The 27,961-nt window shown below is 27.8% G+C and overlaps 3 protein-coding genes and 1 long non-coding RNA gene across 6 annotated transcripts; 1 reads left to right on the forward strand and 3 right to left on the reverse strand.

Annotated features, from left to right (window-relative positions):
* Positions 1–12,993: 12,993 nt before the first annotated feature.
* Positions 12,994–15,453, reverse strand: LOC123259741 (lysosome-associated membrane glycoprotein 5). The gene is made up of 6 exons (XM_044720418.1): positions 15,222–15,453; positions 14,983–15,116; positions 14,115–14,447; positions 13,930–14,017; positions 13,716–13,848; positions 12,994–13,615 (listed from the first exon to the last, which is right to left on the reverse strand). Exons 1-6 carry the CDS (start codon positions 15,262–15,264, stop codon positions 13,405–13,407), a joined length of 942 nt encoding a protein of 313 aa, XP_044576353.1. The 5' UTR covers positions 15,265–15,453; the 3' UTR covers positions 12,994–13,404.
* Positions 15,454–16,729: 1,276 nt separating this feature from the next.
* LOC123259736 (WD repeat domain phosphoinositide-interacting protein 2) lies at positions 16,730–23,168 on the forward strand. Of its 3 annotated transcripts, none has more exons than XM_044720411.1 (11): positions 16,730–17,424; positions 18,488–18,570; positions 18,672–18,838; positions 18,928–19,122; positions 19,207–19,323; positions 19,403–19,557; positions 20,188–20,361; positions 20,433–20,540; positions 20,607–20,719; positions 21,812–21,874; positions 22,800–23,168. In XM_044720411.1, the coding sequence occupies exons 1-11, from the start codon at positions 17,288–17,290 to the stop codon at positions 22,910–22,912; spliced, it is 1,425 nt and encodes a 474-aa protein (XP_044576346.1). In that variant the 5' UTR covers positions 16,730–17,287; the 3' UTR covers positions 22,913–23,168. The 3 variants fall into 3 exon arrangements, with proteins under 3 accessions (XP_044576346.1, XP_044576347.1, XP_044576348.1); XM_044720412.1 differs by having other exon boundaries at positions 21,812–21,868; XM_044720413.1 differs by lacking the exon at positions 21,812–21,874 and having other exon boundaries at positions 16,731–17,424.
* Positions 17,630–18,257, reverse strand: LOC123259764. Its single transcript, XR_006508318.1, has 3 exons — positions 18,021–18,257; positions 17,896–17,909; positions 17,630–17,814 (listed from the first exon to the last, which is right to left on the reverse strand). It is a non-coding gene; the product is annotated as an uncharacterized LOC123259764 (long non-coding RNA).
* A 1,042-nt stretch (positions 23,169–24,210) lies between the features above and the next one.
* LOC123259729 (transitional endoplasmic reticulum ATPase TER94) lies at positions 24,211–27,943 on the reverse strand. Its single transcript, XM_044720392.1, has 8 exons — positions 27,779–27,943; positions 26,878–27,234; positions 26,602–26,794; positions 26,283–26,517; positions 24,994–26,186; positions 24,748–24,909; positions 24,521–24,675; positions 24,211–24,440 (listed from the first exon to the last, which is right to left on the reverse strand). The coding sequence occupies exons 1-8, from the start codon at positions 27,793–27,795 to the stop codon at positions 24,350–24,352; spliced, it is 2,403 nt and encodes an 800-aa protein (XP_044576327.1). The 5' UTR covers positions 27,796–27,943; the 3' UTR covers positions 24,211–24,349.
* Positions 27,944–27,961: the final 18 nt, after the last annotated feature.

Consider the following 27,961-nt stretch of genomic DNA (forward strand, 5'->3'; position numbering starts at 1 on the left):
TAAAATGGACAGATATTACTTTAAGTGGTTATAATTATTTTGTATTAAGGTGTATAAATAGGCTAAAATTAATCATCCTACTCGTATTACGTTGACATATCTTTTGCAGAATGTTTTATCTCATATTGAAATGCAAAAAGTTATTGTACTTTTTTCTTTATTAAGAATTTTTTTTCGGCAAATATAGAAATAGATATAGAACCTTGATGACGTATGTATAGAAGAAAAAAATATAAGAAAATGTGTGAATCAAGGACAAACTATATAAGGAAGAAAGTGAAGAGGTTAGCGATTTGTAAAAACTAATGGTGACAATATGTTCTAAAGTTTAGAATTCACATCCTCAAAAGTAATGACAGCATGAAGTATTAAGGTGTGTAACAATGCATATGGTACTTGAATGCTTGTCGTTAGTCTTTCACATCTTTTTCTATTCTTGTTTTCTTCTCTTTTATTACCTCCTGAAAAGAAATATATCTAAATTCTACGCACAGTGACATCGAAGCGCCATATTTTTATTGTCAGTTTTAATTCTTTTTCAATATTTTGTATAATAGTACAATCTTAAAAGTTATAAACATGTTTGTCATGCATGTATTAAATTAACTGTTTTATCAGGCATTAAACTATTGGTTCATACTATGTAAATAAATAAAATCATCGTGAGAAACTTCAGAAAGTTGATAGTAAAATATACAATTCTTAGTTCTCACGTTGATGACAATGAAATTTTGAAACGGCAGCAAAAATTTTATGTCCATGTAACAGCTGACAATGCAGTTATCAAGGACGTAATTTAGAGCTTACTGTATAATTCTATCTTTATCAGCTTATCATTACCTTCATAAAATCAAGCAGTTGACGACGTGGGAATTAGATAATTGTTAACGTCATTATTTTAAAGAGATTTTAGTTGCGTCTCGGAGAAAAATACTGAGAGATGTATAAATATGTAACTTTAGATCTGTGCGACAAAAACTAATATAATACTGCATATAAATATTTTTGTAAATAATAATAAATAAATGGAAAAAAAACTGGGAATTGGTTGACCCTGATGGCCACCTCTTAAACTTCCCGCTCATTTTCGAGCGCAAAGCTCGAAAATATATGTAATTTGAATTTTTAAACTCGAAGAGATCAAAAATATGTATTTTTTAATGACTATAATTTTTAAATGCAACGTTCAATTTTGATTTGCTTGGGGTCATTCAACACAATTTTAGTCTAATATTTTAAAAGTTATTTAGAAAAAATTATAGAAAAAAATTGTTTTTTTTTTATATTTTTTGAATATCTTTGGAACGGCTCGGCCGATTGACTTCAATATTTAACCAAATTGAGGTCTTCATCAACACTTTCGAACGCTGTGTCACTTATCTCGATCGTTTGATTCGTTCTAAAGATATCGTACGACAAAATTTTTTCTATACACACGACCGGAAGCCCAGCCGGGAACAGTCAAAACGGCTTCCTACACGGAGAAAATTTTATAGTAGAGTTTACTATCTAGTTATGATAAAATCTATTAACTGAATTCGATAGTAGTAAATATTATTTAAATAATTATGTAAGCCATCTGAATTGTAGTAGTTACCATCCTGATGGTAACTACTACTATTATGATGGTAATCAGTAATAATAGCTATTATTATTTTAACTAGTTACTACTATTATCAAAATCGTAATTCCTAATATAACCTGATAGTTACAGTTACCATCAGTAATAATAATAGCTACTATCTAAGCTAGTAAAAAATATTTAAAAAATTAAAAATTTGCGTTAGCGTGAATGCATTTCTGAATGAACTAAAAGCAGTTGTAGCGCAGTGTAGTACACAAAAAATCGGGATTAAATTGGGATTGAATGTATATTTAAATTTTTGTTTGTCTAACACAAGTTTCAACGCCAAATTTTTCAAAAAAAATTTAAAATTCCCAAAGAAATCAAAATTTTCAAAAAAATTAAAATTTCAGAAAAAAAATTTTAATCTTACAAAACATTTTTAAAAAACATAGTTTTCAAAAAATCTAAGATTTTCAAAAAAAAATGTTGAATACAATGAAGCTTTAAACTAATTATTAATCATAATTATCTAATTATGTAAATTAAATTTTTCCCTTTAACAATTGCAATTAAAGAGAGCATACTCTTTGCTCCAGTTGATGGTATCGTATTTTGAAATGCACCGAATCAGCTTGACTACATGTAATTTTTCTTCTGCATTGAATTAAATGATATTCTTAAAGCTAGTAGATGAAATAAACTCATTGACCTGTTCAAGTTATGCATTCTGTTGAAGAAATTCAATGCACAAATTATCAAAACTAGCAACCTGCAGTCCATTTGTGACTGCCAAGAATTGCGAACTATAATAAATAAAATTTTGCTTAATTGTATAATGATTTTCGTTAAAGTGTACTTTACTTTCTTAACTATTGACAGTTATAAAAATATAAGCTCATCCCGATATTACAATCATAACGAGCTTTCATTTGAGTACCCACTTGCATTTTTGATATATTTTCATATATACATATATATAATATTTATAAATATATAAAAAATTCATGTGGGTACTCAAATGAAAGGTCTCGATGAGTGTCATGTCAGGGTGAGCTTATAGCTTTAAAAATGTCAATGGTTTACAAGATACAATGTCATTTCTTAACTATTGACATTTTTAAAGATATAAGCTCATTCCGATGTTACATTTATCAAGAGCTTTTATTTGAGTACCCACATGCATTTTTATATATTTTTCATATATATATATATATATATATATATATATTTAAGAGATTTCCACCTATATATTGACTCATCACGATATCTCTGAAACCATAAAGCGTAGAGACTTGAAATTTGGTAGAAATATTTCTTTCGCCGTGTAAAGGTCAGCTAAGAACGGATTTTACGAAATTCCACCTACAAGGGGGTTTGCGGGGGCGTTGACAATGGAAAATTCCCATTTTTAAACTATAGCTCCTATTGACTCCAAATTTGGCAGGAATCTCCTATATGTGATGTAGAAATGATCTAAGAGCGGATTTTATGACAATCTACTCCCAATATGGATTGCGGGGGTGGGCGTTAACAATGAAAATTTAAAATTTCCGAGCTATAGCTCCTAGAGAATCCTAATTTTGTATGAATTTTTTGTTAGTGATGTAAAAATAATTTATAAACGAATTTAGCGATATCCTACTCCACAAGGGGTTGCGGGGGTGGGTGTTAATAATGAAAATTTTAAATTTCAGAGCTGTAGCTCCTATAGGCTCCAAATTTGGTAAGAATCTGCTCTATGTGATGTATAAATGATTCAAGAGTGGATTTAATGACAGCCTACTCCCAATACGGATTGTGGGGGTGGGTATTAACAATGACAATTTTTAATTTTCAAGCTATAGCTCCTACAGACTCCAATTAAGTAGGAATTTTCTCTAAGAGATGTAGAAATAATATACGAACGAATTTTAAGATACCTCACAGGAGTTTGCGGGGGTGGATGTTAACAATTAAAATTTTTAATTTCCAAGCTATAGCTCTTATAGACTCCAAATTTGGTAAAAATCTTCTATGTGATGTAGAAATAATCTAAGAGCGGATTTTACGACGAATCACCCCCACTAAGGATTGCGGGGGTGGGTGTTGACAAAAAAAAATCTTAATTTCCAAAACATAGCTTCTAAAAGGCGTAAATTTGGTAGGAATCTTTTATTTGTCATGTAGAGATCATCTCAAAACGGATTTCAATAAATTCTACTTCCGACAGGGATTGCGGGGGTGGGTGTTAGAATTTCAAATTTCCATTTCCAAACTGTAACTTCTACAAACTTGAAATTAGGTAGGAATCTTTCATTTGTCATGAGATCATCTCAAAACGGATCCCAAAAAATTCTACTTCCGATAGGGATTGCGGGGGTGGGTGTCAAAATCTAAAATTTTAATTTCCAAACTGTAACTCCTGCAGATTCTAAATTTGGTAGGAATTTTCGTGTACGATGTCAAGTTCAGCTGAGAATGGATTTTCTCGAATTCTAACCCCAAAAGGGATGGTGGGGGCGTTAACAATGAAAATTTCTCATTTCCAATCGATAGTTTTTATAGACTCGAAGTTTTGTTGAAATCTTTTATTTATAATGTAGAAATTATCGCGAATAGGATCTTACGAAATCCCTCCCCCACATAGAAGTGCGGGAGTAATAATTGTCAAAAAATTCATATTCTTTAAATACAGTTCCCACAAATATAAAATTTGATAGAATCTGAAGAGAAACAGGCAAATACCGGGATGGCCTCCAAGGTCAACGGATTTAAATATTTTTCTTTCTTAATAGTGATATTTTCTTACAACAATCGTCTCTTTGGCAGCGGCAAAAAAGTCGACTAAGAATTTTACATACATTTTTTTTTTGCTGATCACATAACCGATGAATTGTTCTTATTACGGGATCGCGAAAATGTAACAGATTAAAAGCATTGCATTTTCTAAACACATGAGATATAGAAAAAAAATTTGGCTACTCATTTTAAGAAAATTCGTAAAAAACAAGTACAAATAATTTTCTATGTATAATTGATGTTACGGAAGAAATTTTAATTAACAGCGAAATTCGTCACAATTTAAGCTAGGCAGATTTCAACTTCACTTATGAAACCTGCAATTACTTTAACTAAAACTTACAATGCTCATTTAAAATTTTTTTTCTTCGTGTCAATTGATATTCATTTTTGGAAGAAAGCCACGGGAATGTTATAGTGATTGCACATTGAAAGTTACAATGAATTTTAGCTAGAATAATCATGTGGACACAATATACAGACCAATTTGATGGAATTTGGAATCTGTGCAAGTCAAAACAATCTTCCAATTAAATTTCAAATCTAGATCTAAAAATACAATTCTATAAAGCGCCCAGCGGAGCGGGCGGGTAACAGCTACCCGACCAGAAATTTAAGTTCGACGGTGGTTCATTTCGAATTAGGCATGCCGAATTCCAAGTTCGCGCCGAACCAGGAAGCCAAAGTTGGCCCACGTCCCGGAAGTAACGCAGTCGCGAGATTGGGCCTAACTTGGCTTCCGACTTAGGCAGTGGTTTGGAAACCACACTTGCTGGTGACTATCCAAGCCTCATTCGGTCCGAATTTGGCTACCTAACTAGGCAGCAATTCAGAAACTAAATTCGCACGGAAGAATCCAAATTGAATCCTTTTTTTGTTTTTAGCTATTTTTATTATAAAGCAAAAATTAATAATAATGAATGCTTATTTTTTTTAATTTACTTTTTAAATTTTAAATATAAATATCGACTTTAGGACAAAATTTTTTAAATATTAAGTAAATAAAAAAATTTTTTTTTTTTATTTAGTATTATTTTTTTTATATTTTCGGTCATTTTTTTCGCTTTTTAGGGTTTTTCTTACTATGAAGAAGTTTTTTTTTGATTGGTCGATTTTATGGGTCAAGGGGGGAGGAAATGATGGAGTTAGATACATTAGTCACACACAACACTTAAATTTACCTCACACTCGCCTTAAGAATAATTATAATTAATAATTATTAATTATTAAAAATTTTACATGTCGAACGCGAGACTCGAACACTGTACCCGACGCACGAGAGCCCTATACCATACCGCGACGCTACGCCGATGATGAGCGACCTCTTGCCTCAAGATACTTATAAGCCCGACACTTCGGCAAACATTCGGTTACCGTTGCAACGGTCGAGTTAGGAATTCCGATATTATACCTAAGTGAGGACTTGCCACAGACTTACCTAGTCAAGTTTCATTTTGATAGACCAAGCTTCAGAATACAGGTTGCCGTTATTTCATAACAGTTTGGCAATCCATGACATACCGAACTTAGGCATTTCCACTGTTTTGCCTAAAGAAGCTCGATCGTGGTATGCCAAGTTTCGGTAAACCTTTGGTTACCGTTATTTCATAACAGTTTGGCAACCCATGAAATGCCGAACTTAGGCATTGCCATAGGTTTTCCGAAGTGAGTCCGAACTTGGTGAACCAAACTTCGGTAAGCCTTTGGTTACTGTTATTTCATAACAGTTTGGCAATCCATGATATACCGAACTTAGGCATTTCCACAGGTTTGCCTAAATGAGCCCGAGCTTGGTGAACCAAACTTCGGTAAACCTTTAGTTACCGCTATTTCGTACTAATTAGGCAATCCATTATATGCCAAACTTAGGCAGTGCCAGACTATTACTAGATTACATCGAATGTGGAATTCTTTTGGCATACCAATGTTCGGCTTGCCTAATTTAAAATAAATAAGATCCGAATTGGGCTAGCCTAAATTCGGAAAGCCAACTTCGCCCCGAACTGATTTTTCGGCATACCTCACTAAAATTCTAGTCGGGTAGTTTCATATATATATTAGGGTGTGCCAAAATGTAACTTCCGTGGAGAACCTTTTAAAATTGGAATTTTGAGTTTCGCTTTTAACAGGGGCTGCGTTTGGGCATTTCCTGAGATATTTTGGTGTGAGACGATGTATTTGATTTTCATAGAATTTTTTAACAGAAGATTTAATTGGGCACTTCCGGCCAAATTATGAATTTTCACCGGAAATTCCCAAACTAAGCTTCTGTTAAAAAATTCTATGAAAATCAAATACATCGTTTCACACCAAAATATCTCAGGAAATGCCCAAACGCAGCCCCTGTTAAAAGCGGAACTCAAAATTCCAATTTTAAAAGGTTCTCCACGGGAGTTACATTTTGGCACACCCTAATATATATATGAAAAATTGATGTGGGTACTTAAATGAAAGGTATCGATGAGTATAATGTTGGAGTGAGCTTATATATGTAAAAATGTCAATAATTCACAAGATATAAGATCATTTATTGATTATGAATCTAAAGATAGAGTTTTTTTCTCTCAATGATATTCTCTTAATAATATAGATTATAGGATAACAATTAATTCAATCATAATGGAACCATCAAATAATGTTTCATTATTTTATCTTGTGAAAAAATATTAATAATTGATAATAGTAAGACTTTTTTAGTAACCCAAATCTTGGATGATTGCTATTTTGATAATCATAGTCAATCATTCAAAATAATCAATAACAGCTCTAATATTTGGAAATTTTTATCATATATGGATTTAAACGATTGTGTTATTATTTGTTTTAATATTTTAAAGGAAAAAATGCTCATCACTAAAATATGGATGCACAGAAAAAAAAATTTCTTGACTGGAGAATAAAATTCTTGGCTCAAGTAAATTTCCGGGTGCCCGAAGGAAGACCGAAGTTATCTTGGCCGAAGTAAAAATTTTTCTTGAAATTCTATTCTTGGTGGAAGTAATTTTTCTTAATTCAAATTATCATAAATACTTGATACAATCAATTTTTATATTGGATCAAGATTTTTAGATACTTCAGGGAAGCAGCGCCACCTACTTCAGTTGAAAAAAAAATTTTCTCACCTTGAGAAAATTTTTCTCTTGAATATTTGATACCCATTTTAGATTATTTTAGCACGCAATTATACATATTGAATGAAAGAAAATAGTTCAATATTATTTGATCTTCCCATTTGACATGTTTGTCAATAAAAATATTAATGAAAATTTATTATCGAGATATTTAATTTTTTGGAGCAAGAGAAAAATTTTCTCAAGACAAGAAAATTTACTTCTGTCAAGAACTTAATTTTTTGGAGCAAGAGAAAAATTTTCTCAAAACAAGAAAATGTTCTTGATTCAAATAAATTGTTTTGGATCAAGATACGTATTTCTTGAAGCAAGAGAATTAATTTTGTTGAGATAAGTGAAATTTCTTGTGTCAAAAAAAAATTTCTTTTTCGCCCAAGAAAATAATTAGCAAGAAAAATATTTTCTTGGTTCAAATGAACCATTCTTTCTGTGTGCAAATAAAGAATTAAATTAAATAAATTTATATTATTTTTTCTTTCAGAATTTTTACAATCTGAGATGGTTACAGTTACCATCTTCGATTATAGCAGTTATAATTTTTAATAATTACAATTATCATTTTCGATAGTAATCTTTACCATTATTAATAGTAACTAGTACAATTGTCAATGATAACACCTATTATTTTGTAACTAATTAATTTTATTACCATTTCAGATAGTAGGAGTTAATATTTTCGTATAGTAAATACTATTATTAATTTTTCTCTCCGTAGGACCTCAAAACGTGAAGATTTGTTGAAAACTCACACTCTCAAAATCGGACCGAAATCTATAACTTGTAACTTTTGAAAATTAATTTATCAATTTTCAAGGCCGAAAGTTCAAAAGCACCTAATATATATATATATATATAAAAAATACAATGTCAAAATAATGTATGTTACACTTTAAATCCTGAAAATATTTATCAGATTTATAAATATGAAGATATGAAAATGATAAAAGAACTAACTTGATTCAAGAGAAATAATCTTGGACGAAAAGCTGTTATCTGGCTTCAAAAATGTATCCTCTTATATTTCCACACTTTTTAATCAAAATATTTACATATCCGATCGGTAACTCTTGTCACTTGATTCACATGATTCACAAGTATATATATAATATATATTATCATCAATTGATATAATCCAATTATTCGGTCTAGATTAATAATCTTCTTTGACCATATTAATTTCCCTAAATACTTTGTACTATTATTTTCAATACACAGTTATTTCTTCCCTAAAAATGTTACCTTTTGAATAACCAAAAAAAAATAAATCTACCTGTAAGAAAATAAAATTTTAGCTTCAAAAAATTGCGAAGAGTGTTTAAAACATTTTTTCTTTCATAATGCAAAATATAGCATAAATATATTAGCATTTTCTTCTTTAGTTTTGACGGCAAACATATTTTTAATAAATCAATGGTATCTTGAACCAATTTTACCGCCAATTTTAATCCAAGAGAAAAAAATTCTCGAACGAAACGAAACACTCTCTTATATGATAATTATTATAAGAATTCGAAAATTTCTAAATATGTATTTAATTATTTTTTATGATTATATAGTCTTCTATGACAATTTTCTTTTCTGAATAAATTTGATGTTTATTCTATTCTATTCATTTTATCACTGAATTACTGATGAGCATTTATTTATTTTTTTTTAATTATTTAGTTGAATGTGTGAAGTTTATTTCTGCAATATTATTTAATTAAAATACTGGTAAAAATAAAGAATTCTTAACTGGTCGAATGAAGGGTCACTTACCTTATATTTGTATCTTGTTTGAAAACAATAAAATGCTTCGTTAACGAATAAAATTCTTGAATGGATAATTTTTAGTTCTTCATCTAAGAGATTTATTTTTCTTGATCCAATAGTTACTTTTTTGAAATAAGAGAAAAATTTTTTTCATTTTTTTTTCTTTCATTTTTAATGTAGTAACGGAAGCTGAATAAATACATAACTTTAATAAGGTATAAAATCCCTGTAGAAAATTTAGTTCATCAATTATTTTTTTGAACAAACATACTAAATTATCACATGAAATTAAATAATGAAGCTCTGCAATTTTATGATTTTTTTTTTTTTTTTGTATATTACTGAGCAAAATTCGATACTTGAGTAGATATAGTAAAAGTGTGAAGATAATTATAATTAGTATATAATTATTAAGCGAAAAACAAATAAATATAACATTTAATTAGTAGGATATAATTGCAAGTGATAACGACAAAATAGCTGTAGCGTTTGCGTTAGGATAATTGAATGTAATTGGTTGCGTTTGATGACAGATGTAGGACCCCCTGCAGTAGCTATACTAGTATATAACACATAGGGGGCGGCCTATAATTTATAAACTAGGGGGCTGTTTTGGGGGTAATTGCGGATAATGATGGGGCGTTGCGGATAACAAGCCGACATGGGAGTCACAAGACACCGTTGCTACTCGGCCACTACACCACGTAACGCCATATAACCTTAAGGTTAGTTATATGAGATGTTATATATATATATATATATATATATATATATATATATATATATATATATATATATATATGTGTTACAGTCTCATGTCTCTTATGGATAACTTATTCTCACAGGAAAAGAAATGAGAGAAAAAAAAACATAAATATTACTCTGGAAAATCATTTTTTGGTTTATCATCTTTTATCTTGTGAAAAATATTCCTGCGATTTCTTCTTTCTTTTTTTTATTTCTGTAAGTAAAATATGATGCAAAAAAAATTGAAAGGCAGGATAAAAATTGAAAATGAACATCTCCTGTTACATTGAGGAGCAATCATTGATATAGAAAAAAAATATCTTGTAAAATTGTCTTGAGGATTAGTAAAAATATAAATGGAAACGAAAAAAAAAAAGGTAAATTCTCAACAAGATATTTACTTGTATTTATTGACAAGTGAGAAAAGAAGAGAAAGAGAATAAAAAATAAGGAACAACTCTTATTGATGCAGACACGACGAGGATATAGCGCAGGACGCAGGATGTTTCTAGGGGTTACAATACGATTTGTCGCCGGTTTCTATTGTTGGTTGAGATTTCAATAGAGCATTACGACAATAAGCTATTGACAATGTAGGTACACGCGTTGCGCAAAGACCGAGGGCTCTCAACAGGGGTATAAACCCGCTTGACTGTACTTTTCACGCCCTTTGCCACTACACGCTTATGATCCGTGCTTACGTTTTACTCCGATCACACTCACTGTAACACCAGGTATAAGGCATATGTTCTTAATAATATACTTATAAACTGCTATGTCAATATACTATATGCTCAACAAAAACACTCAAATTTGTGGTATTTATTCAAAATATGTCAACATTTTATTTGTGTAACAATAATATTTATTTTTATTTTTTGATATAATATTTATTTCAATTAATATTGGTGTACACTTTTTTTCTTTTTACTTGATAATATTTTATTTTAAGCTTATTATATTTTGTTTAACGATAATATTTTGATAATTTGCGTCAACAACCAGACTCTGAACATGAATACAGTTATCAATATTTTTTTTTTTTTTTTTTTTTTTCAGTAATTAATATTGATTTGAATTATTAATTAATTATTGTTTTTCTTTTTTATTCATATATTTGTTTTCCAAGTCATAGAATCTACGAAAATTAAATTGGTCTTGTTATTAATTAATATTTTTTTACGCAAAGAATTAATGGATCTGATTTCAATCATTATCGAAGCTAACAGACATTTTTTTTTATTTGGTAAATCTTTTTAAGTCTGTACATGTGCATTCGTATGCATATGCATATATTATACTATGTGAGTTTGGTTGATAAGAAATACTACTTAATATATTCATATTAAATAGTGTATATATTATTTACATTCATAAATATTTTTTTCTCTCACATCTTTTATTTTAGTTCTTTTTATTTTATTAATTAAGTATTTATATAATTGGAAGACAAAAGTTTATATATTACCTTAACATTATACAATAAACACGAATATAATTGCAAATGTATATACATGTACACATAGGTATAATCGTAAACGTAGAAATCCAAACTTTATTCAAGAGAAATATAATTTAATCAAGAATATCATTTTGAATAATTTTATTTTTTTGAATCAAGTTAATTTTTTCATTATCATGTGTATCATATTTTAATTTTTATTGGCTGTAATCCCAAGTGGGCCATGTGCCAAATTAAATATTATTAACAAATAATTTATAAGTAAATTTTAAAATATTTTTATCATCACATGTCTCTTTAACATATGCTAAGACGTCAAAATAAAATTTGTTCTATATACCATAAATAGAGAATTAATAACAAGATAGAGGTAAATTATTATTCTCACTATTGTTAATATTCTTATTTTTAGTATCATTATTTGTATTGACTTTTGATAATTTAATAGACATTACTTTTTTGAGAATTATATTTGTAGCATCATCATAATTATTAAGTATTTTTAAATAATTTTTTAACGTCAGTTAACAACATACTATAGAAAAAAGTTCATGGCGTATAATTTACTATTGAAAAATAAAAAAAAACTTATCATTATGCTCATAATTTAATTATGGGTTAAATAACTACAGATACATTCACTTTTTTTTATTGTACATAATAATTACTGAATGATAGCTTCAAATTTTAATTCTCAAAAAAAAGTTTAATTTTTTCTTCAAGAACAATCATAAAAATTTTAATTATCAATGACTTGATTTAATTGACGATATAAATTTTACTCTGACAATATTTAAGCTATTATCTAAACAATATGATACGCAAAATTTTTGCGCTCACGCTCAAATTGTTTTTAATACAACCATAAGAGTTTGCGATTCGACTTTAATATATAATATATGTATATATATGATTTAAAAAATCCAAATAACTATTTTTAGATTATAATAAATAATTTAATAAGTTATTTTTATTTACTATAAAGGTAGCTATAAACAAAGATAAGAGGTAAGTTCATTGCATGGATCTGACGGACTTCTAATGATTCATCTTTATTAATCAGAAAAATATGCTGATGTATTTTATTGAAATAGAAAAAATTTTTGAATTTATTCGTAAACACTATCAGACAAAAAATAAATTATTTTTTCATCTATGTACTAATGGTGTTTTAAGTTGTAATTATTAATAAATTTATTTTTTTATTTAATAAGAAATGTTTTGTTGGAAGTATTTCTTGTACTTATTATAAATCAAAGAGACACAAAAAATCGTTTGTTAACATTCTGATGAAATACAGTCGTTAATAGTTGCTGGCTTTTTGATAAATAAAACTTACTAAAGAAAACAACAATTTTTTTATATCATTTGTTAACAATCTCGAGAAATTAATTAAATTTTTACAATTTATTTAATTATAAATATCAACTAGAAAAAATGTTGAATAAACTAAAAAAAAAAGTTTTAATTAAAATCACTCTATAAAATTGTAATTCTATATTTTATAATTTTATGGAAAAAAGATTTTAAAAGTATGTTTTCATTTTAATTCACATTATTTTATTTCGAATAATATTTTTAAAAAGATGTCACTAATTATTATTCACTATACGATTGTTTTTAATTTTATACAACATACATGCTTATAAAGATTTATGTCAATGCATCCGTCCCAAACTGATCATAAATTGACAACGAAAATCAAGCACGATTTATAACGATCCAAAACATTAAGAATTTATTTTTTCAAATTATTATTGAGAAATATTTTTATCGGTAATTAATTTCTATATATTTAATCATTAATGTGTTATTTACCTCTTATTAATAATATAAGAAGTGTAAAAATTATCGATATGTTAGCAATATGTAATTATTCAACAATGAAAGCCATAACAGTCACAAGGATATAATTAGCATCCATTCATTATGCTTATTATTCTTTTTTGATAACTTAAAAAAATGTCTTACTCCATTGTATCATATTTAACTTTTTTCACCTTGAAATATCGCCATCCAGCGTAACCTGTGATAGTTAAAAGTACAGCAGCAGCAAGTGTTGAACCAACAGCTACTGGTGCAGTTTCATCCCTACCTGCACGCGCGCTTAACGACTTACATGAAAATTCAGCAGCAAATTCATTATTTTTGAATTTAAATGGTTGCAATTTCATATCTCTGTAACAGAAATTGTAATATTGCATATTATTACTCGCTTAATAACTCAAAAAGTTAATACCAAAGTAATCAAATAAATAAATAAATAATAAATACAAACCTTAACAAAAGAGCAGCATTATTTTTACCGTCACTTAAAGGAATGCTAACTTCTTCCTCACAAACGTAAGACTTACCAACAGGTGTTGGGAAAAGAGTATTTTTTTGTCCAGATGTAAGTCTAATTGTTTTATCTATAAAGTAAACAAAACAGAAAAATTATTAACATTTTTTTATAATAAACTATAAATTATAATAAATAATTAAATATTTACTTGGTTGATCAATTAGTGGAAAATGACGATCACTAGAATTATACGTCAACTCAACTTTATCAACGTACCATCGCTCACCACCGGGGGTCTGGAAGAATAAAAAAATGTATGAATTGTAATAAATTGTCATTTGTAGTTAGTAGAAAAGTGGAAATAAATTTATTAATAAAGAAAAAAAAAGTTACCTTAGCAAAACTCCAAGACAGAACAAAAGCATTCCATTTCAGTGACATTGTAACAAAGTTTTCACTGTCACAATTTCCTGTAACAGTAGCATCACTGGGAACATAAATATTAGCTTCTTGTTCTTCCCCAAGTTTTGTACGAAATTTGACAGTTATAAGTGCATCTACTTGTAGAAGAATACACGCTTGTCCGGTCACTCCGTCTAATCGATAAAGTGGTTCATTACCATTAAATGTTCTGGGAGTAGACACAGTTTTTGTTGTTGTTTTTGTAGCTACTGTTGTAGTTGTGGTCGTTTCGACATTTGTCGTTTTCAGATTATTAGCTATTTGCTGTAATTAATTTAATCTAATTGGTTAATTATGCTTACATTGACAAATATGACACGATAGTTAATGCTGTTACTGATCGTATTTATTTTAATAAATTGACTTTCTGTCGTTGGATAATTAGTACTTTTTTTTTTATAGAAAATATGAACAAGTTAATCTGTTTCAAATTAATGAGTATAAAAATAATAAATTTTGTTTTTTGTTTTTTCGTTAAAATTTTTTAAAAATCATTACAAGAAAATAATATAAGACTGCTGATATTTTGATAGTTGTTTTTGAAAGATTATACTGTTCACTTTTATAAATTGACATTGCTTTTCTTTTTTATTAATGTTTCAATAATTATTCAAGTAACTATTAAAAGCAAAATTTGAAATACTATGAAATCTTTATCTAACGTATAAACATGCATTCATCAATAAAATTGTTACACTTTATGATGATTCAATTGATTATATAAGGATCTAAAATTCTTGATACTATATATATGTTTTATTTCTTTAAAAATATTATTTATACTATTAATAATAATCACCTTTGATAATGGTCTGAAGGTATTTAATTCAACAATCGTTTTAATGGGTCGAGCAGTTGTATAAATTTCATCCATTACTTTTCTAGATATTGCTGGTGTAGATGGACTACTAAAAGCCGTAGTTAAAATACACCCTAAAAAGATAGAACAATATTAATGATTGTATTTAATCAGAATATTATTTGAAATGATTTCAGTTATGAAAAACAAGAAAATATGTGTCAAATCGTAACACTTACATAAAAGTAAAAATTCTCTGGACACAAAGAAAAAGGAAGCCATGACTATTAAACTTAAATTTATCACAAAGAATTGAGTTGAATGTTAATATAAATTACACAATTTAGTAAATTTAATAAAAGTTAATAGAAGAACAGTTGTTTAAGAGATTCAGAACAAATCAAAAATACTTGTTCGTAAGCCTTTGATGTCTATCTGTAGAAATTTAACTTGTACTAGTAAGCAACCCGTGTAGAAGATCAATAAAGTATTCATTAGCATGCGCTACTCTAAGCGCTTGCGTTTTACAAACCAAAAAAATCAAAATACTTATTTATTATTTTCTATAATTAATTGTTTTTGATTTTCAATAAATTATTTTATTACATATTTTCATAAGTATAAATAAGAATTTATTTTGAAAATAGAATTTTTGTAAAAACAACGACTGTTGAGAATTTTGGAATACATATTCGGGTGCAAGCAATAGCCTAATATCGGTAATTGAAATTTAAATGAAGATACTGGTGGTAGTCACTATAAAACTGTTTCGATGTTTTGTAAAAAATATTTTTTATATGATTAAAATCAAATGAAACATTAATCCCTGAATAAAAAAAAGTATTGAGACAAAGAAAAAAGTATTGGATTGACTAGAAAACCAATACCTTTCAATACTTTTTTCTTTGTCTCAATACTTTTTTTTTATCAGAGATTTTATACATTTTTATTAAACTATTTAAATTTATACAAAAATTTGTAAATTTAATAACAAAATAGAAATAACAATTTTTTAAAATTGTGATTACAAATTTTTCAAAATATATTTTTGAATTAATTTACTTGTTGAATAAAACAAACAAATGGTCAGTTTTAATTTTAATTTCATAAAATTTAATAGAAGAAATATTTTTTTATTTAATTAGAATTTTTTTTAATTTTATTGAAATTGATATTTTATTTTGTCAAGTTAATATTTAAAAAAAATTTAATATCATCTTTTTCCGGGATAATTAAAATTGAAAATATTATTCATATTTATTTTTGTAACAAGTTTTATCGGCATAAAAATAATTAATTCAATTAATCTTAATGACATCCTTTTATTTTTTATAGAAATAGTTTTATAAAATTTATTGCATTGAGGATATATCCTCAAGTATATTATAAGTATATCCTCAAGTATATTATAAGTATATATACTTATAACATAAGATTATTATTAGCTTTATCGATACTTAAATTTTTCATAATAACTACAAATATTATTATCTATTGAAAAAGTATTTGTTAAAATGTATCAATAAAATTAGATCGATGGATTAAAATTTTTAAGTAATAATTGATTCATATTGATAACAATAAATATAAATAATAATAAAAAATATTTGGTAAAATCTAGGTACTCTGTCGGTAAGTCTTTGACATAATTCAGATGGCGCTCATAGTATAATCTGATATTTACATAAATATAGATATATGTATATAAAATTATTCGATAGAAAACAAAGAAACGAAAGGAGAAGGAGAAACCAGCTGGTAAGGTAATGGTAATACATCGAGAATTGACAAGCAGATTAGAGTGGGAATAAATCAGTGTTCTTTCTCTTCTTTGTAGCTTTGTATTAAAACAGAAAAATTATACTTATGTATAACGAGGCCATATTATTCATGTGTTAGAGACAATACAATCATATAATTGTTATGGAAACAGAATCACGGAATTCGGTCTGACGTTTCTCAGTTTCATCGTTCCAAGGATTCATCATTACACAGTTGTCAGCTGTTTAGTTCAATATGGACTAATAGCTTACTAGTTCCGTCAGTAAAGTGAATAGAAAACGTTCTCTCTCGAGATAACTGACTATAAAAATATACAAACCAGCACGCGGTTTATACCCATTAATAATAATAATAGTATTATTAATAACATCAACAGTAAGAAAAAAAAATCATTATAATAACAATAATAATAAAAGTAATAATAATCATAATAATTATTACAATATTAATGTTGACATAAAAAAGTAAGTAAAATTTACTAGAAAAAAAAAAAAAAAAAAAAAAAAAATCCGTTAGTACTTTTATGCAAAGTCTAGTGCGTAAGGTTGATGTATTGACGCAAGGACTAAAATACAGTTTATCTGGACTCATGAACCTCGCAAATCAAACTGCTGAATCTCAGAGTGGTGCTTTCTTTGTTAATTTTAATCAGGACTGCACGTAAGTATTTAAGATTTTTTTTTATTTTATTCTTGAACATCAATCGTCACTTGACCTTGCTAAACATGGACATGATCTAATTCAATACATTCTATGTTATTGTTTGTGTTATTAAAATATTAGTATTTAATTAAATGTCATAAAAAGTGATATCAATTTTTTTATCATTATTATTATAATTATAATTACAAATTTCTTTGTTTGATAATGACATTGCAATTATGTTTTCTATTTATTGTTATTATTATTGTTATTATTTTTATACGTATATTGTAAAGCTTGGCGTCATCTCATATTCTTCTTGCGCGTCTTCTCTCGCGCAACTGGTACATAATACGTCGTCTAATGTAATGTTTTCATTCTATGCGTCATTCGCGACCTCTCCCTCTCCTATTGGTTTACCAAATTAATTGCGTATTAATAACTAATTATTCATATATAAAAATCATAATTATAACTAAATATTATTACCAAAGTATCACGTCCTGAAAAAAAAAATAAAAAATAAAACGTTTTATTTTATTTTTTTTTTTAATTATTATTAATTATTCATACATATATTTTAACCTCATCTGTTACTTTTATTTTATTCATACCCTTTCTAATATTTTTTTTTGCCCTCCATACTCATGGCAATCAGCACATTGCTCTTGTATTTGTATTATAACTTTTATGTTATGTAGTACGAATTGCCACACACTTGTTAGTAGTCCTTGTCCACCAGATCCGCTATTATGTATGACGCGATGTTAACTCAATAACATTAAAACTCTAACGTTACAATTTAAAATACTTAGATTTTTAATTTTCTTTTTGTTAACGAATTCAGCCAAGTATTATTATCATTTTTTTTTTTTTGATTCGACAAAAAAAGAAGAATACATTATTCTCTGAGGTAGTTTCAAGGTTTATATGGATTATTTAATCATAACAAATGATTCGATAATAAAATCTAGTCACTGAGATTAAAGGTCAAAAAAATATATTCAAAAAACAAAATAATTTTTATTCAGATCTTTTATAATGAATTAATTAATAATGTTTAATTTTTTTCATCTTACAGATCATTATCGGTTGGATCTAAAGCTGGCTACAGGATATTTTCAGTCAACTCAGTTGATTATTTAGAAAATATATACGAAAATGGTATAAAATTAAAAATACATTTAAAACTTTTTAGTTTTTATTCTTTTCAATTATTAATTATTATTATTATTATTATTATTATTATTATTTTATTTAAATAGACACGGATGACATATGTATTGTCGAAAGATTATTCAGCAGCAGTCTTATTGCCGTGGTCACATACTCTTCTCCAAGAAAACTTAAAGTTTGCCATTTTAAAAAGGGAACAGAAATATGTAACTACAGTTATTCAAACACAATTTTGGCCGTAAAACTTAACAGAGCAGTAAAGTTTTTTATATTTTATTTGAAAAGTCAGCATGTGAATAATTTCAAAGTATTTAATAAAAAAAATATGGTTCTGTTTTACTACAGAGATTGGTGGTTTGCTTGGAGGAATCATTGTATATTCATAATATACGTGATATGAAAGTATTGCACACGATTCGTGACACTCCGCCTAATGTTGCAGGCCTTTGTATTCTCTCGATAAACAGTGACAATTGTTACTTGGCCTACCCCGGTTCGAATACAATCGGCGAGGTTCAAATATTCGACGCCATTAATCTTGTAAAAATAATTTATTGTCATAATTTTAAATAAGACATATTCATTCAATTGTGTGTTTTTATTAAAAAATTAATCAATTTTTAGCAAGCCAAAACTATGATTCCAGCTCATGACAGTCCGTTAGCAGCACTTGCTTTTAGCCCTAGTGGTACTAAAGTAGCTACGGCATCTGAAAAAGGCACTGTGATTCGAGTATTTCAGGTACAGTTTAAACATATTAAATAAGTGAATATAATTTTGCATCAATAGTAATATGCAAACATAATATTATATCTAATAGGTTCACGATGGTGCAAAACTTTTTGAATTTCGTCGTGGTGTAAAAAGATGTGTGTCAATAAGTAGCTTGGCATTTAGTATGGATTCAATGTTTTTATGTTGTTCCAGTAATACTGAAACTGTACACATATTTAAACTAGAAGAATCAAAAGAACCGTTAGTAATTTTTTCATTTTCTATTTTAACAATAGTTATTGTCATTATGAAATAACTTAGTTTTTTTATTATTATAATTGAATATTAATGAAAATTATCAGGAACTTGGACCATAAAAATAACTCAGTGTTAAATTTTTTAAATGTTGCAACGTTTCGTTGTATTTCACAACTTCATCAGGCAAACTGTACAAAAGAAAACACATTGTACTAACAATATGACAAGGATAACAAAAAGATAAATTAAAATATTAAAAATCTTACATTTAAGGTTAACACTGTTGTATCTCAAAATAAACTCCGAAAAATTTTTTCATCGTTTGACAATATATACATAAAGTCAAACAAGTGGTAACCATAATATTAACCTTAAATGTAAGATTTTTAATGTTTTAATTTATCTTTTTGTTATCCTTGTCATATTGTTAGTACAATGTGTTTTCTTTTGTACAGTTTGCCTGATGAAGTTGTGAAATACAACGAAACGTTGCAACATTTAAAAAATTTAACACTGAGTTATTTTTATGGTCCAAGTTCCTGATAATTTTCATTATTATTTATAAATTATGGATGATAACAGAAGTCATAATAATTAAATATATAAAATTTATCTATTTAATTTTAATGTTAGTCCGAAACAAGCTCCCGATGAAGCACAAGGATGGATGGGGTATTTAACAAAAGCTGTTTGTGCATCAGCTAATTATTTACCATCGCAAGTAACTGATGTATTTAATCAAGGCCGTGCTTTTGCAAGTGTTCATCTTCCTTTTCAAGGATTGAAAAATGTCTGTGCCATTACTACGTATGTATTAAAATATTAATTAATTTTTTCCAATTTAATTGATAAAATAATATCATGTACATTATTTACAGGATAGAAAAGGTATTAAGGTTGTTAGTAGCTAATGCAGACGGATATCTTTATATTTATGATCTTGACCCTGATGAAGGTGGTGATTGTACGCTGTTGAAACAGCACAGGTATATAAAATAAATAGATTGAATAATTAATTTAAATCATGTAAATTATCGAATAATGTATTACAGGTTAGATGGAAAACAAGATGAAGTGGATTGTGCCAGTGTATCAAACATTGGTCCGAGTACTGGTGAAGGAACAGCGTCTGTAACTCCTTCAGCACCAATAGTACAAAATCCAGGTAATTTAATAAAAAATATTTAAATATCTATTTACAAAAATATTTATACTAGCATGATTCGTAAGCGAGGAATCTATTTATTGAAAACGTAAACTAATAAAATCTTGGCAACAACAAATTTACTTGAAATATGAATACATATATTTATAAATTCAATTTAATAATTATTTAATACTTACATAATGCTGAAACATTTCTATTTTTGTTTTATTATTATGAAGTTTTAAAGATAAATTGACTTAAACTCTACTCATTTATAGTAATATTACATGTATCAAGTAAATACAGGTGATACGCAAATCAATAATATCACCTGAAATTGTTTATGCCACACACGCACACAGTAGGGGTGATTTTGGGTACTTTGAATAATTAGATTGTAATCGACGGAATCAATTGCTTTAAAAATTATTCTATGATTCAATCTAAAATTTTTATTGAATCCACAATCTCTTTTCACACAATATTTTAAGATAAAAAAAAAATCATAAGTTACTATTAAATGCATGAATTTATTACGTCAGAGGTAAATTTTTTTTTTTCATTTGCTCAACATTTGATAATAATAATTTCATCATTAAATGATAAAAATTTAATAAATGCGCGTAAACCTTGGATTATTTAAATTTAATGATGAATATTTAAAAAAAGGTGTAAAATAATAATATACAAATATTATTTGTAAAGACATCAATGTATATTTGTAGCAGTGCTAGATAGTCTATCAAGTGAAGTATTAATTTAAAAAAAAAAATTTTTTTGTAATAGTTGGCCTAGTTGTTTATTCCTTCTTTATATAAATATAAATTATATAATTTAAGTAGTGTTATTTTATTCATATTTATCATTTCTAATTGATGCATTTTCTTATAATTACTTATTGTTTAATCCTAATGTGGATGCGTGTGTGCGCTCTCTTACCATTAATTATATTGTACAATGTATACTTTTATGTTACACTCGCTTTTTATTTCTTTCGCTTCTTTTAACCCCGCAATGAGACTGCTGAAACAATCTCGCAGTGGGGAAAGGGGAGCTCAAATAGTTGATCTTACTTTATATATTTTTTTTTCTTTTTATTATCCGCTGAAGCCTGCATAAATAGCTACGCGGGTGCGTTGCGCGGCCGCTCGCCAGACTCCATGTCAGGTACTGGTATGTCCTCTATTAAAATTCATCCCCCTCGTATTTGCTATCATCTTCCAATTAAGATAATGATTTAAATATCATTTCATTCGTAGAAAGTATTTAACTTGATACTTTCTTTTTAAATTTTCGATACATTTAATACTATTATAATAATAATTTTAAACCTAAGGATATAATTTTTTTTAATAAACATTTAACGGCACACACGCACAAATAAGTTCAACTAATGTAGATATCTAGCACTTTATCCTAAAATCTTGAGTGTATTTCATACCATGATTTGGATACAGAAATTTTTCATTAATCAATCTTAGTAGTACATTTAATTTATAATTATGTTTTATCTCAAGTCATATTAATATTAATATCATTATTTATCCATAAGGCTTACGCGCATTATTTTAATTTGAAAAAGTAACAAAATATTTCGACGTGTAGATCAATATCCTGAAATAAAATTATTAGGTAGGACTATGGATATTATTTTAATTAACATAGTAATACATTATTTACTCAAAGCTTTCTGCTAAACTTAAATCACAATGCATGCGCTTTTTAACTAATAACTTAATTACTTTTAATTTCCATCAACTAATTTCATTAAAATAATAAGTTAAAGGAATGAATCATTTATTTAATCAATTTTTTTTAATAATAACATAGCCTGAGTGCTTGGCGCTTAGGCGTCCCATCAATTATGATTATTAACTTTATAAAGTGTTGATAGTCATGATTTCCAAATGCATTAAAAAAAAAAAAAAAAAAAAAAAAAAAGAAAAAAAAAAAAAGGTTTAATAATAAATTCACAATGATAAGAATATATTTATTATTAAACCACGTTGGTTTTGGTTTTTAATCTCTTTAATCCTTAATTCATTAATACGAAAAAAATTTTATTGTATATATCTTAATAAATGTTTATAAAATTTAGAGTCAGAAAAATATCATGAGATGATAGCAGCAACGGAGAGTCCACCAAAAGGTGGAACATTTCGACTGGACGATGACACAGAATTTCCACCAGTAACACAGAGAACAGATTGAAGGAATAATTGAATACATATCAAGTGGTAATCATCGATTTAATGAGACAACATTTAAATTCAGATGATAATGTGATATTGCAGAATAGGATTTCTGATGTCATTATAATATTGTTTACTACTCATTATTTTCAAACGAAATCTTTTTAATTCAATATTTACTTTTTCTGAGTGGTCTTTGACCAAAAACTTGTAATGCGCGTGAAAATATAAATATTCTTTGTATAGAATAAAAGTTAAAAAAGTAAAAAAAAAAAAATAAAAAAAGAACAATAATCGTGATAAAAAAACATCAAGTTAAATTTTGTGTATCTATTAATGTATTGTTAGATAATATTTATAATCAACAGACTCATTACAAGGGCAAGTTATTGAAATTCACTTGAATATTTTAGCAACGATGAAGTGCTTAAACATGAATAATAAATATTGTAAATTTTCGTCAAATAGGGCCCAAAATTTATCAAATTTGTCATTATTAATAATGAAGTCTAAATTTAATGTAATTAAAACAAATGTAATCAAGATTTGGAAAAAAAATTGGCTTATATTAAAGGTTTCAAATTGTATAATTTCAAAATTTTTGTACTACCACGTTTTATTTAGCTAATAGATTTACTTTTATATAAATAAAATAAAATACTAATGAAATCATGTAAATATATTTACGAATGCTTGTGCGTTGTTATATTATATTTCCAAATTAATAGAATAATATATATTTAAAAACAAAATATTAGTTAAATTTTTAAAAACTTATTTTTTCATAGTTTGTATTTTATTATTTTTATTTCACCAGAAGTTTTGTGTCTAAAATATAAAATTACAGCAGTCAAATTTTTACTATACTCAATAATTTATATTTTTAAAATCATTTTAAAACATATTTTGGAAAAAAAAAAGAATATTCCATACAATAGTCTTATTATATTTTTTTTGTTTCGTAAATTTATTTCTTGAAACATTAAAAACAATTTTAATAACGTAGTATGTATGGACATTTTTTTTCAAGTTTATTTTTTATTTAAATGTACTAGCAAATGAACAGTGAAAAATTGACAGTGATGACATGTCAAAAGGGTCTATCATTATTGATTAAATTTCATTACAAATCTAAATGGATAATAAAAATATGATAAAAAAAATGAGTATGTATAAAATGTAAATTCGATTTTCATTGAAAATTGTTTTCTACGATTTTATATCGATAATAAATGTATTTTTATTTATTTTTTAAACACATTAAATTGTATATTAAGTAATTTTTTAGTTAATAATACAAATTTTTAACGATTGGTATAAAAGGATGATCAATTATTTTATTTATATTTATTTCAATTATTAAAATTTTTTTTTGAAATGATTACATAAAAAAGAATCACTTAGACAGGCCCTTTCGTAGTGCACTCACTGTAATGAAATATAAAGATACAAGGACTTAACTATAAAGATCATCATCACCATCATCTTGGAAAGTTTGATCTCCTTGAGTGGTATCTTGAGTACCTCCCGCAGCATTCTGAGGGAATCTATAATTATGGAATTATAAGTAAATGAAAGAATATCGATATCAATAAAATAACTTTAAACAAAGTTTTTTTTTAACTACCTAAAGTTAGTCCCAAAACCTCGTGATTGTTGTAATGTTTGTGCAAACATTTCGTATTTACGAATATCGTTGTCAGATACTGAACGACGAGCGAACCTCATCGCTTCTTCAAAATGAGCTCGTGTTATTTCTGGTACTGGATCATCTTCATCCATCTATAAAAATATTAATTATTGGTTTAGAATCAAATTTACTAGTCAAAAATACTTTTTTTTTTAAATACTTACATCCATCGAAACTGAAGGGTTATTCATTCGTTCTCTTTCTCTACGTACATCAGCTTCAATGCACTGCCTAATAGCTAATTTGCATGCACGTTGACAGATTTCAGTCAAATCAGCGCCAGAAAAACCGTGGGTTACTTTAGCAATGTATGTTAAATCAACATCCTAAAAGAAAAAAAAGAAAAAAAAAATAACGATAAATATTATCCTTGTATGTGGAGTGTTACAATTATGATTATTTAAAATTACCTTAGCTACAGGAGACTTTCGTAGATTAGCTCTGAAGATTGCTTCTCGTGATTTCTCGTCTGGCAGCGGAATATAAATCAGTTGATCGAGACGTCCCGGACGAAGAATAGCAGGATCAATGATGTCTGGACGATTTGTAGCACCAATAATAAATACATTTTTCTTAGCGCCCATACCATCCATTTCAGTTAAAATTTGATTAATAACACGATCAGCAGAACCGCCTCCATCACCGACCGAACCACCACGGGATTTAGCAATTGAATCTAATTCATCGAAAAACAGAACACATGGTGCAGCTGATCTGGCTTTATCGAAAACATCTCTTACATTGGCTTCAGATTCACCGAACCACATAGTTAACAATTCTGGTCCCTTGACAGAAATGAAGTTAGCTTGGCATTCGTTTGCAATCGCTTTAGCTAATAAAGTTTTACCACATCCAGGTGGACCATAGAACAAAACACCTCTTGATGGTTGCATACCAAATTTCAAAAATTTATCAGGATGTTCAACAGGATATTGAACAAGTTCTTGCAATTCTTTCTTAACATTTTGGAGTCCTCCGACATCATCCCATGTAACAGTAGGTACTTCAACAATTGTTTCACGTAAAGCACTTGGACTACTCTTAGTCATTGCGTATTTGAAGTTATCCATTGTCACAGCAAGTGACGCCAGAACCTCAGCGTCAATCTGGTCATCTTCCAAGTCAATCAAATCCATTTTTTCACGAATTTGTTGCAATGCTGCTTCAGAACACAATGAAGCCAAATCGGCACCAACATGTCCATGGGTCTCAGCAGCGATTTGTTCCAATTCAACATCGTCAGCAAGTCTCATATTTTTAGTATGGATACGCAAAATTTCTAAACGTCCAGTAGCGTCAGGAATACCAATATCAATTTCTCTGTCGAAACGACCAAAACGACGTAAAGCTCCATCAATACTATTTGGTCTGTTAGTCGCAGCCATAACAATTACATGAGAACTCTGTTTCATACCATCCATCAACGTTAGCAATTGTGAAACAATTCGTCTTTCAACTTCTCCATGAGTTTTTTCACGTTTTGGTGCGATAGCATCCAATTCATCGATGAAAATGATAGCTGGTGAGTTTTTTTCTGCTTCTTCGAATGCTTTACGTAGGTTACTCTCAGATTCTCCAGCAAGTTTACTCATAATTTCGGGACCTATAAAAAAATGACAGATTGGTAAGTGTAAATGAATTAAAAATACAAATAATTACTATTTTTTTAAACTAAAGATATATTAATTTCAAAAATTACCATTAATAAGGAAAAAGAATGCTCCAGTTTCATTAGCTACTGCACGAGCGATGAGAGTCTTTCCAGTACCAGGTGGACCATACAATAAAATACCACGCGGTGGTTTTACTCCAATAGCTTTAAACAATGAAGGATGACGCAACGGTAGCTCAACCATTTCTTTTATTTGAGCAAGCTGCTTGCGTACACCACCAATATCATCATATCCAACTGCATTTAATGCTTCTTCTTCTTCCTAATAAAACAATAATAAAAATTTGTAACTTTTATGATAATTTTACTGCCAAAAAAAATTTTTTATGTGAAAAATTTTATTTACTTCTCGCTTAATTGGATCTCCCTCACAGTGAATAACAGTATCAGGAGCAACTATGCAATAGGGACTAGGATCAGTCTCAACAACTTTGAATTCAACAGCACGCATTCCTCCTCGAACGATAAAGTTATCATCCTTGTAAACTGGACGATATGCTTCCAAGAAGTACGGTTTCAAGTAAACTTCAAACAAATTTCTGGAATTTTAAAGAAAAATTATTATATTAAAAACTTTGCATTAAAAAAAAAAAAAATAAACAAAAATTTTGAATAAAATTACCCAGTCAATCCTTCGACGGTATCATCCATAGGCAAAACATGAATTCTTTTTCCGTATTTGACACTTGGGCAAGGTTGTATTGATACAACATCGCTCAAACGAACACGTAAATTATTTCTTACAACTCTGTTCATGCGGATTTTTTCATTAGGACAAGTTTCATCAGATAATACGATGCAAACTGTTTCCTTGCGTCGTTTTCCTTTGAGTAATACCGTGTCACCGCGAAACAATTGAAGTTCACACATTTTAGCTTCAGATAGAGCGACCACTGAATTATCATCGCTTACTGCTTCTTCGACCAGTAGCCTATTAGGCTTATCCTTCTTACGCAAAATTGCAGTTGCCAGATCATCACTAAAAACAAAATAATAATTTTCTCGTTTTTTAAAAATTATTTTTTTTTTTTAATTTTGCGTTCGTGATAAAAATATAAATTTAATAATTATTAGCATATAAAAAAATTTGCAGATACATGGTTGCAAAAATATTTCATAAAATTATGATAAGTATTAAAATGTCTTTGTCATGTCAACATTTTCTGTTTAGCAGATAAAAGAAATAAAGCGAAAAAAATAATTTATTAAAGAGAAAAGGGTAATCTAATATTAAGAATTGATTATTTGAACATTAATGTTCATTTATCGTTGATAAACAATTTTTCACGATGCTTCTTCATTATTCTTAATGTTTAAAAAATAATAAATATTTTGTAAAATAAAAACTGTATAGAGACGACATGATGACAACGTAAAATTGAGGGGGTAGCAGTCGCGTTTCAATCGTTACGTGCACGAATCACATTCGCCGGAGAAAATGTTAATACAAAAAAAAGCAGATAATATTATAAATTTACTAAAAAAAAATGACTCGTATTAATTAAAATGAAATTTATTCATACCTTTTTTGATCACCCATCGTAGTTCTTTAATACTCAATAGAATAAAATATTATAAGGAATGGCGTGAATACAATGTTTAACTTCTCTTGTCTAGATCAGACACAAGTTTAATGACACGGTTCTGACGATTCAGCACAGTCGGTACACTCTAAAGCCAACACCAACCAAACCAGCAACTATCAA

The sequence above is a fragment of the Cotesia glomerata genome, linkage group LG2 (assembly GCF_020080835.1).
Source record: "Cotesia glomerata isolate CgM1 linkage group LG2, MPM_Cglom_v2.3, whole genome shotgun sequence".
Classification (NCBI taxonomy): Eukaryota; Metazoa; Arthropoda; class Insecta; order Hymenoptera; family Braconidae; genus Cotesia; species Cotesia glomerata.

Bases quoted from the DNA above. Each gene is read 5' to 3' on its own strand.
- LOC123259741 (XM_044720418.1), bottom strand. From the start codon at position 15,264: ATGGCTTCCTTTTTCTTTGTGTCCAGAGAATTTTTACTTTTAT. The intron at 14,448-14,982 runs GTGATTATTATT...AATTAATTACAG, and splicing joins CCTTCAGACCATTATCAAAG to CAAATAGCTAATAATCTGAA. The intron at 13,849-13,929 runs GTAAATATTTAA...TTTACTTTATAG, and splicing joins TCCACTAATTGATCAACCAA to ATAAAACAATTAGACTTACA.
- LOC123259736 (XM_044720411.1), top strand. From the start codon at position 17,288: ATGCAAAGTCTAGTGCGTAAGGTTGATGTATTGACGCAAGGACTAAAA. The intron at 19,123-19,206 runs GTAAAAATAATT...ATCAATTTTTAG, and splicing joins TATTCGACGCCATTAATCTT to CAAGCCAAAACTATGATTCC. The intron at 20,362-20,432 runs GTATGTATTAAA...CATTATTTACAG, and splicing joins AATGTCTGTGCCATTACTAC to GATAGAAAAGGTATTAAGGT.
- LOC123259729 (XM_044720392.1), bottom strand. The intron at 26,518-26,601 runs GTAAATAAAATT...TTGTTTTATTAG, and splicing joins GAGATCCAATTAAGCGAGAA to GAAGAAGAAGAAGCATTAAA. The intron at 24,441-24,520 runs GTAGTTAAAAAA...CCATAATTATAG, and splicing joins GGTTTTGGGACTAACTTTAG to ATTCCCTCAGAATGCTGCGG.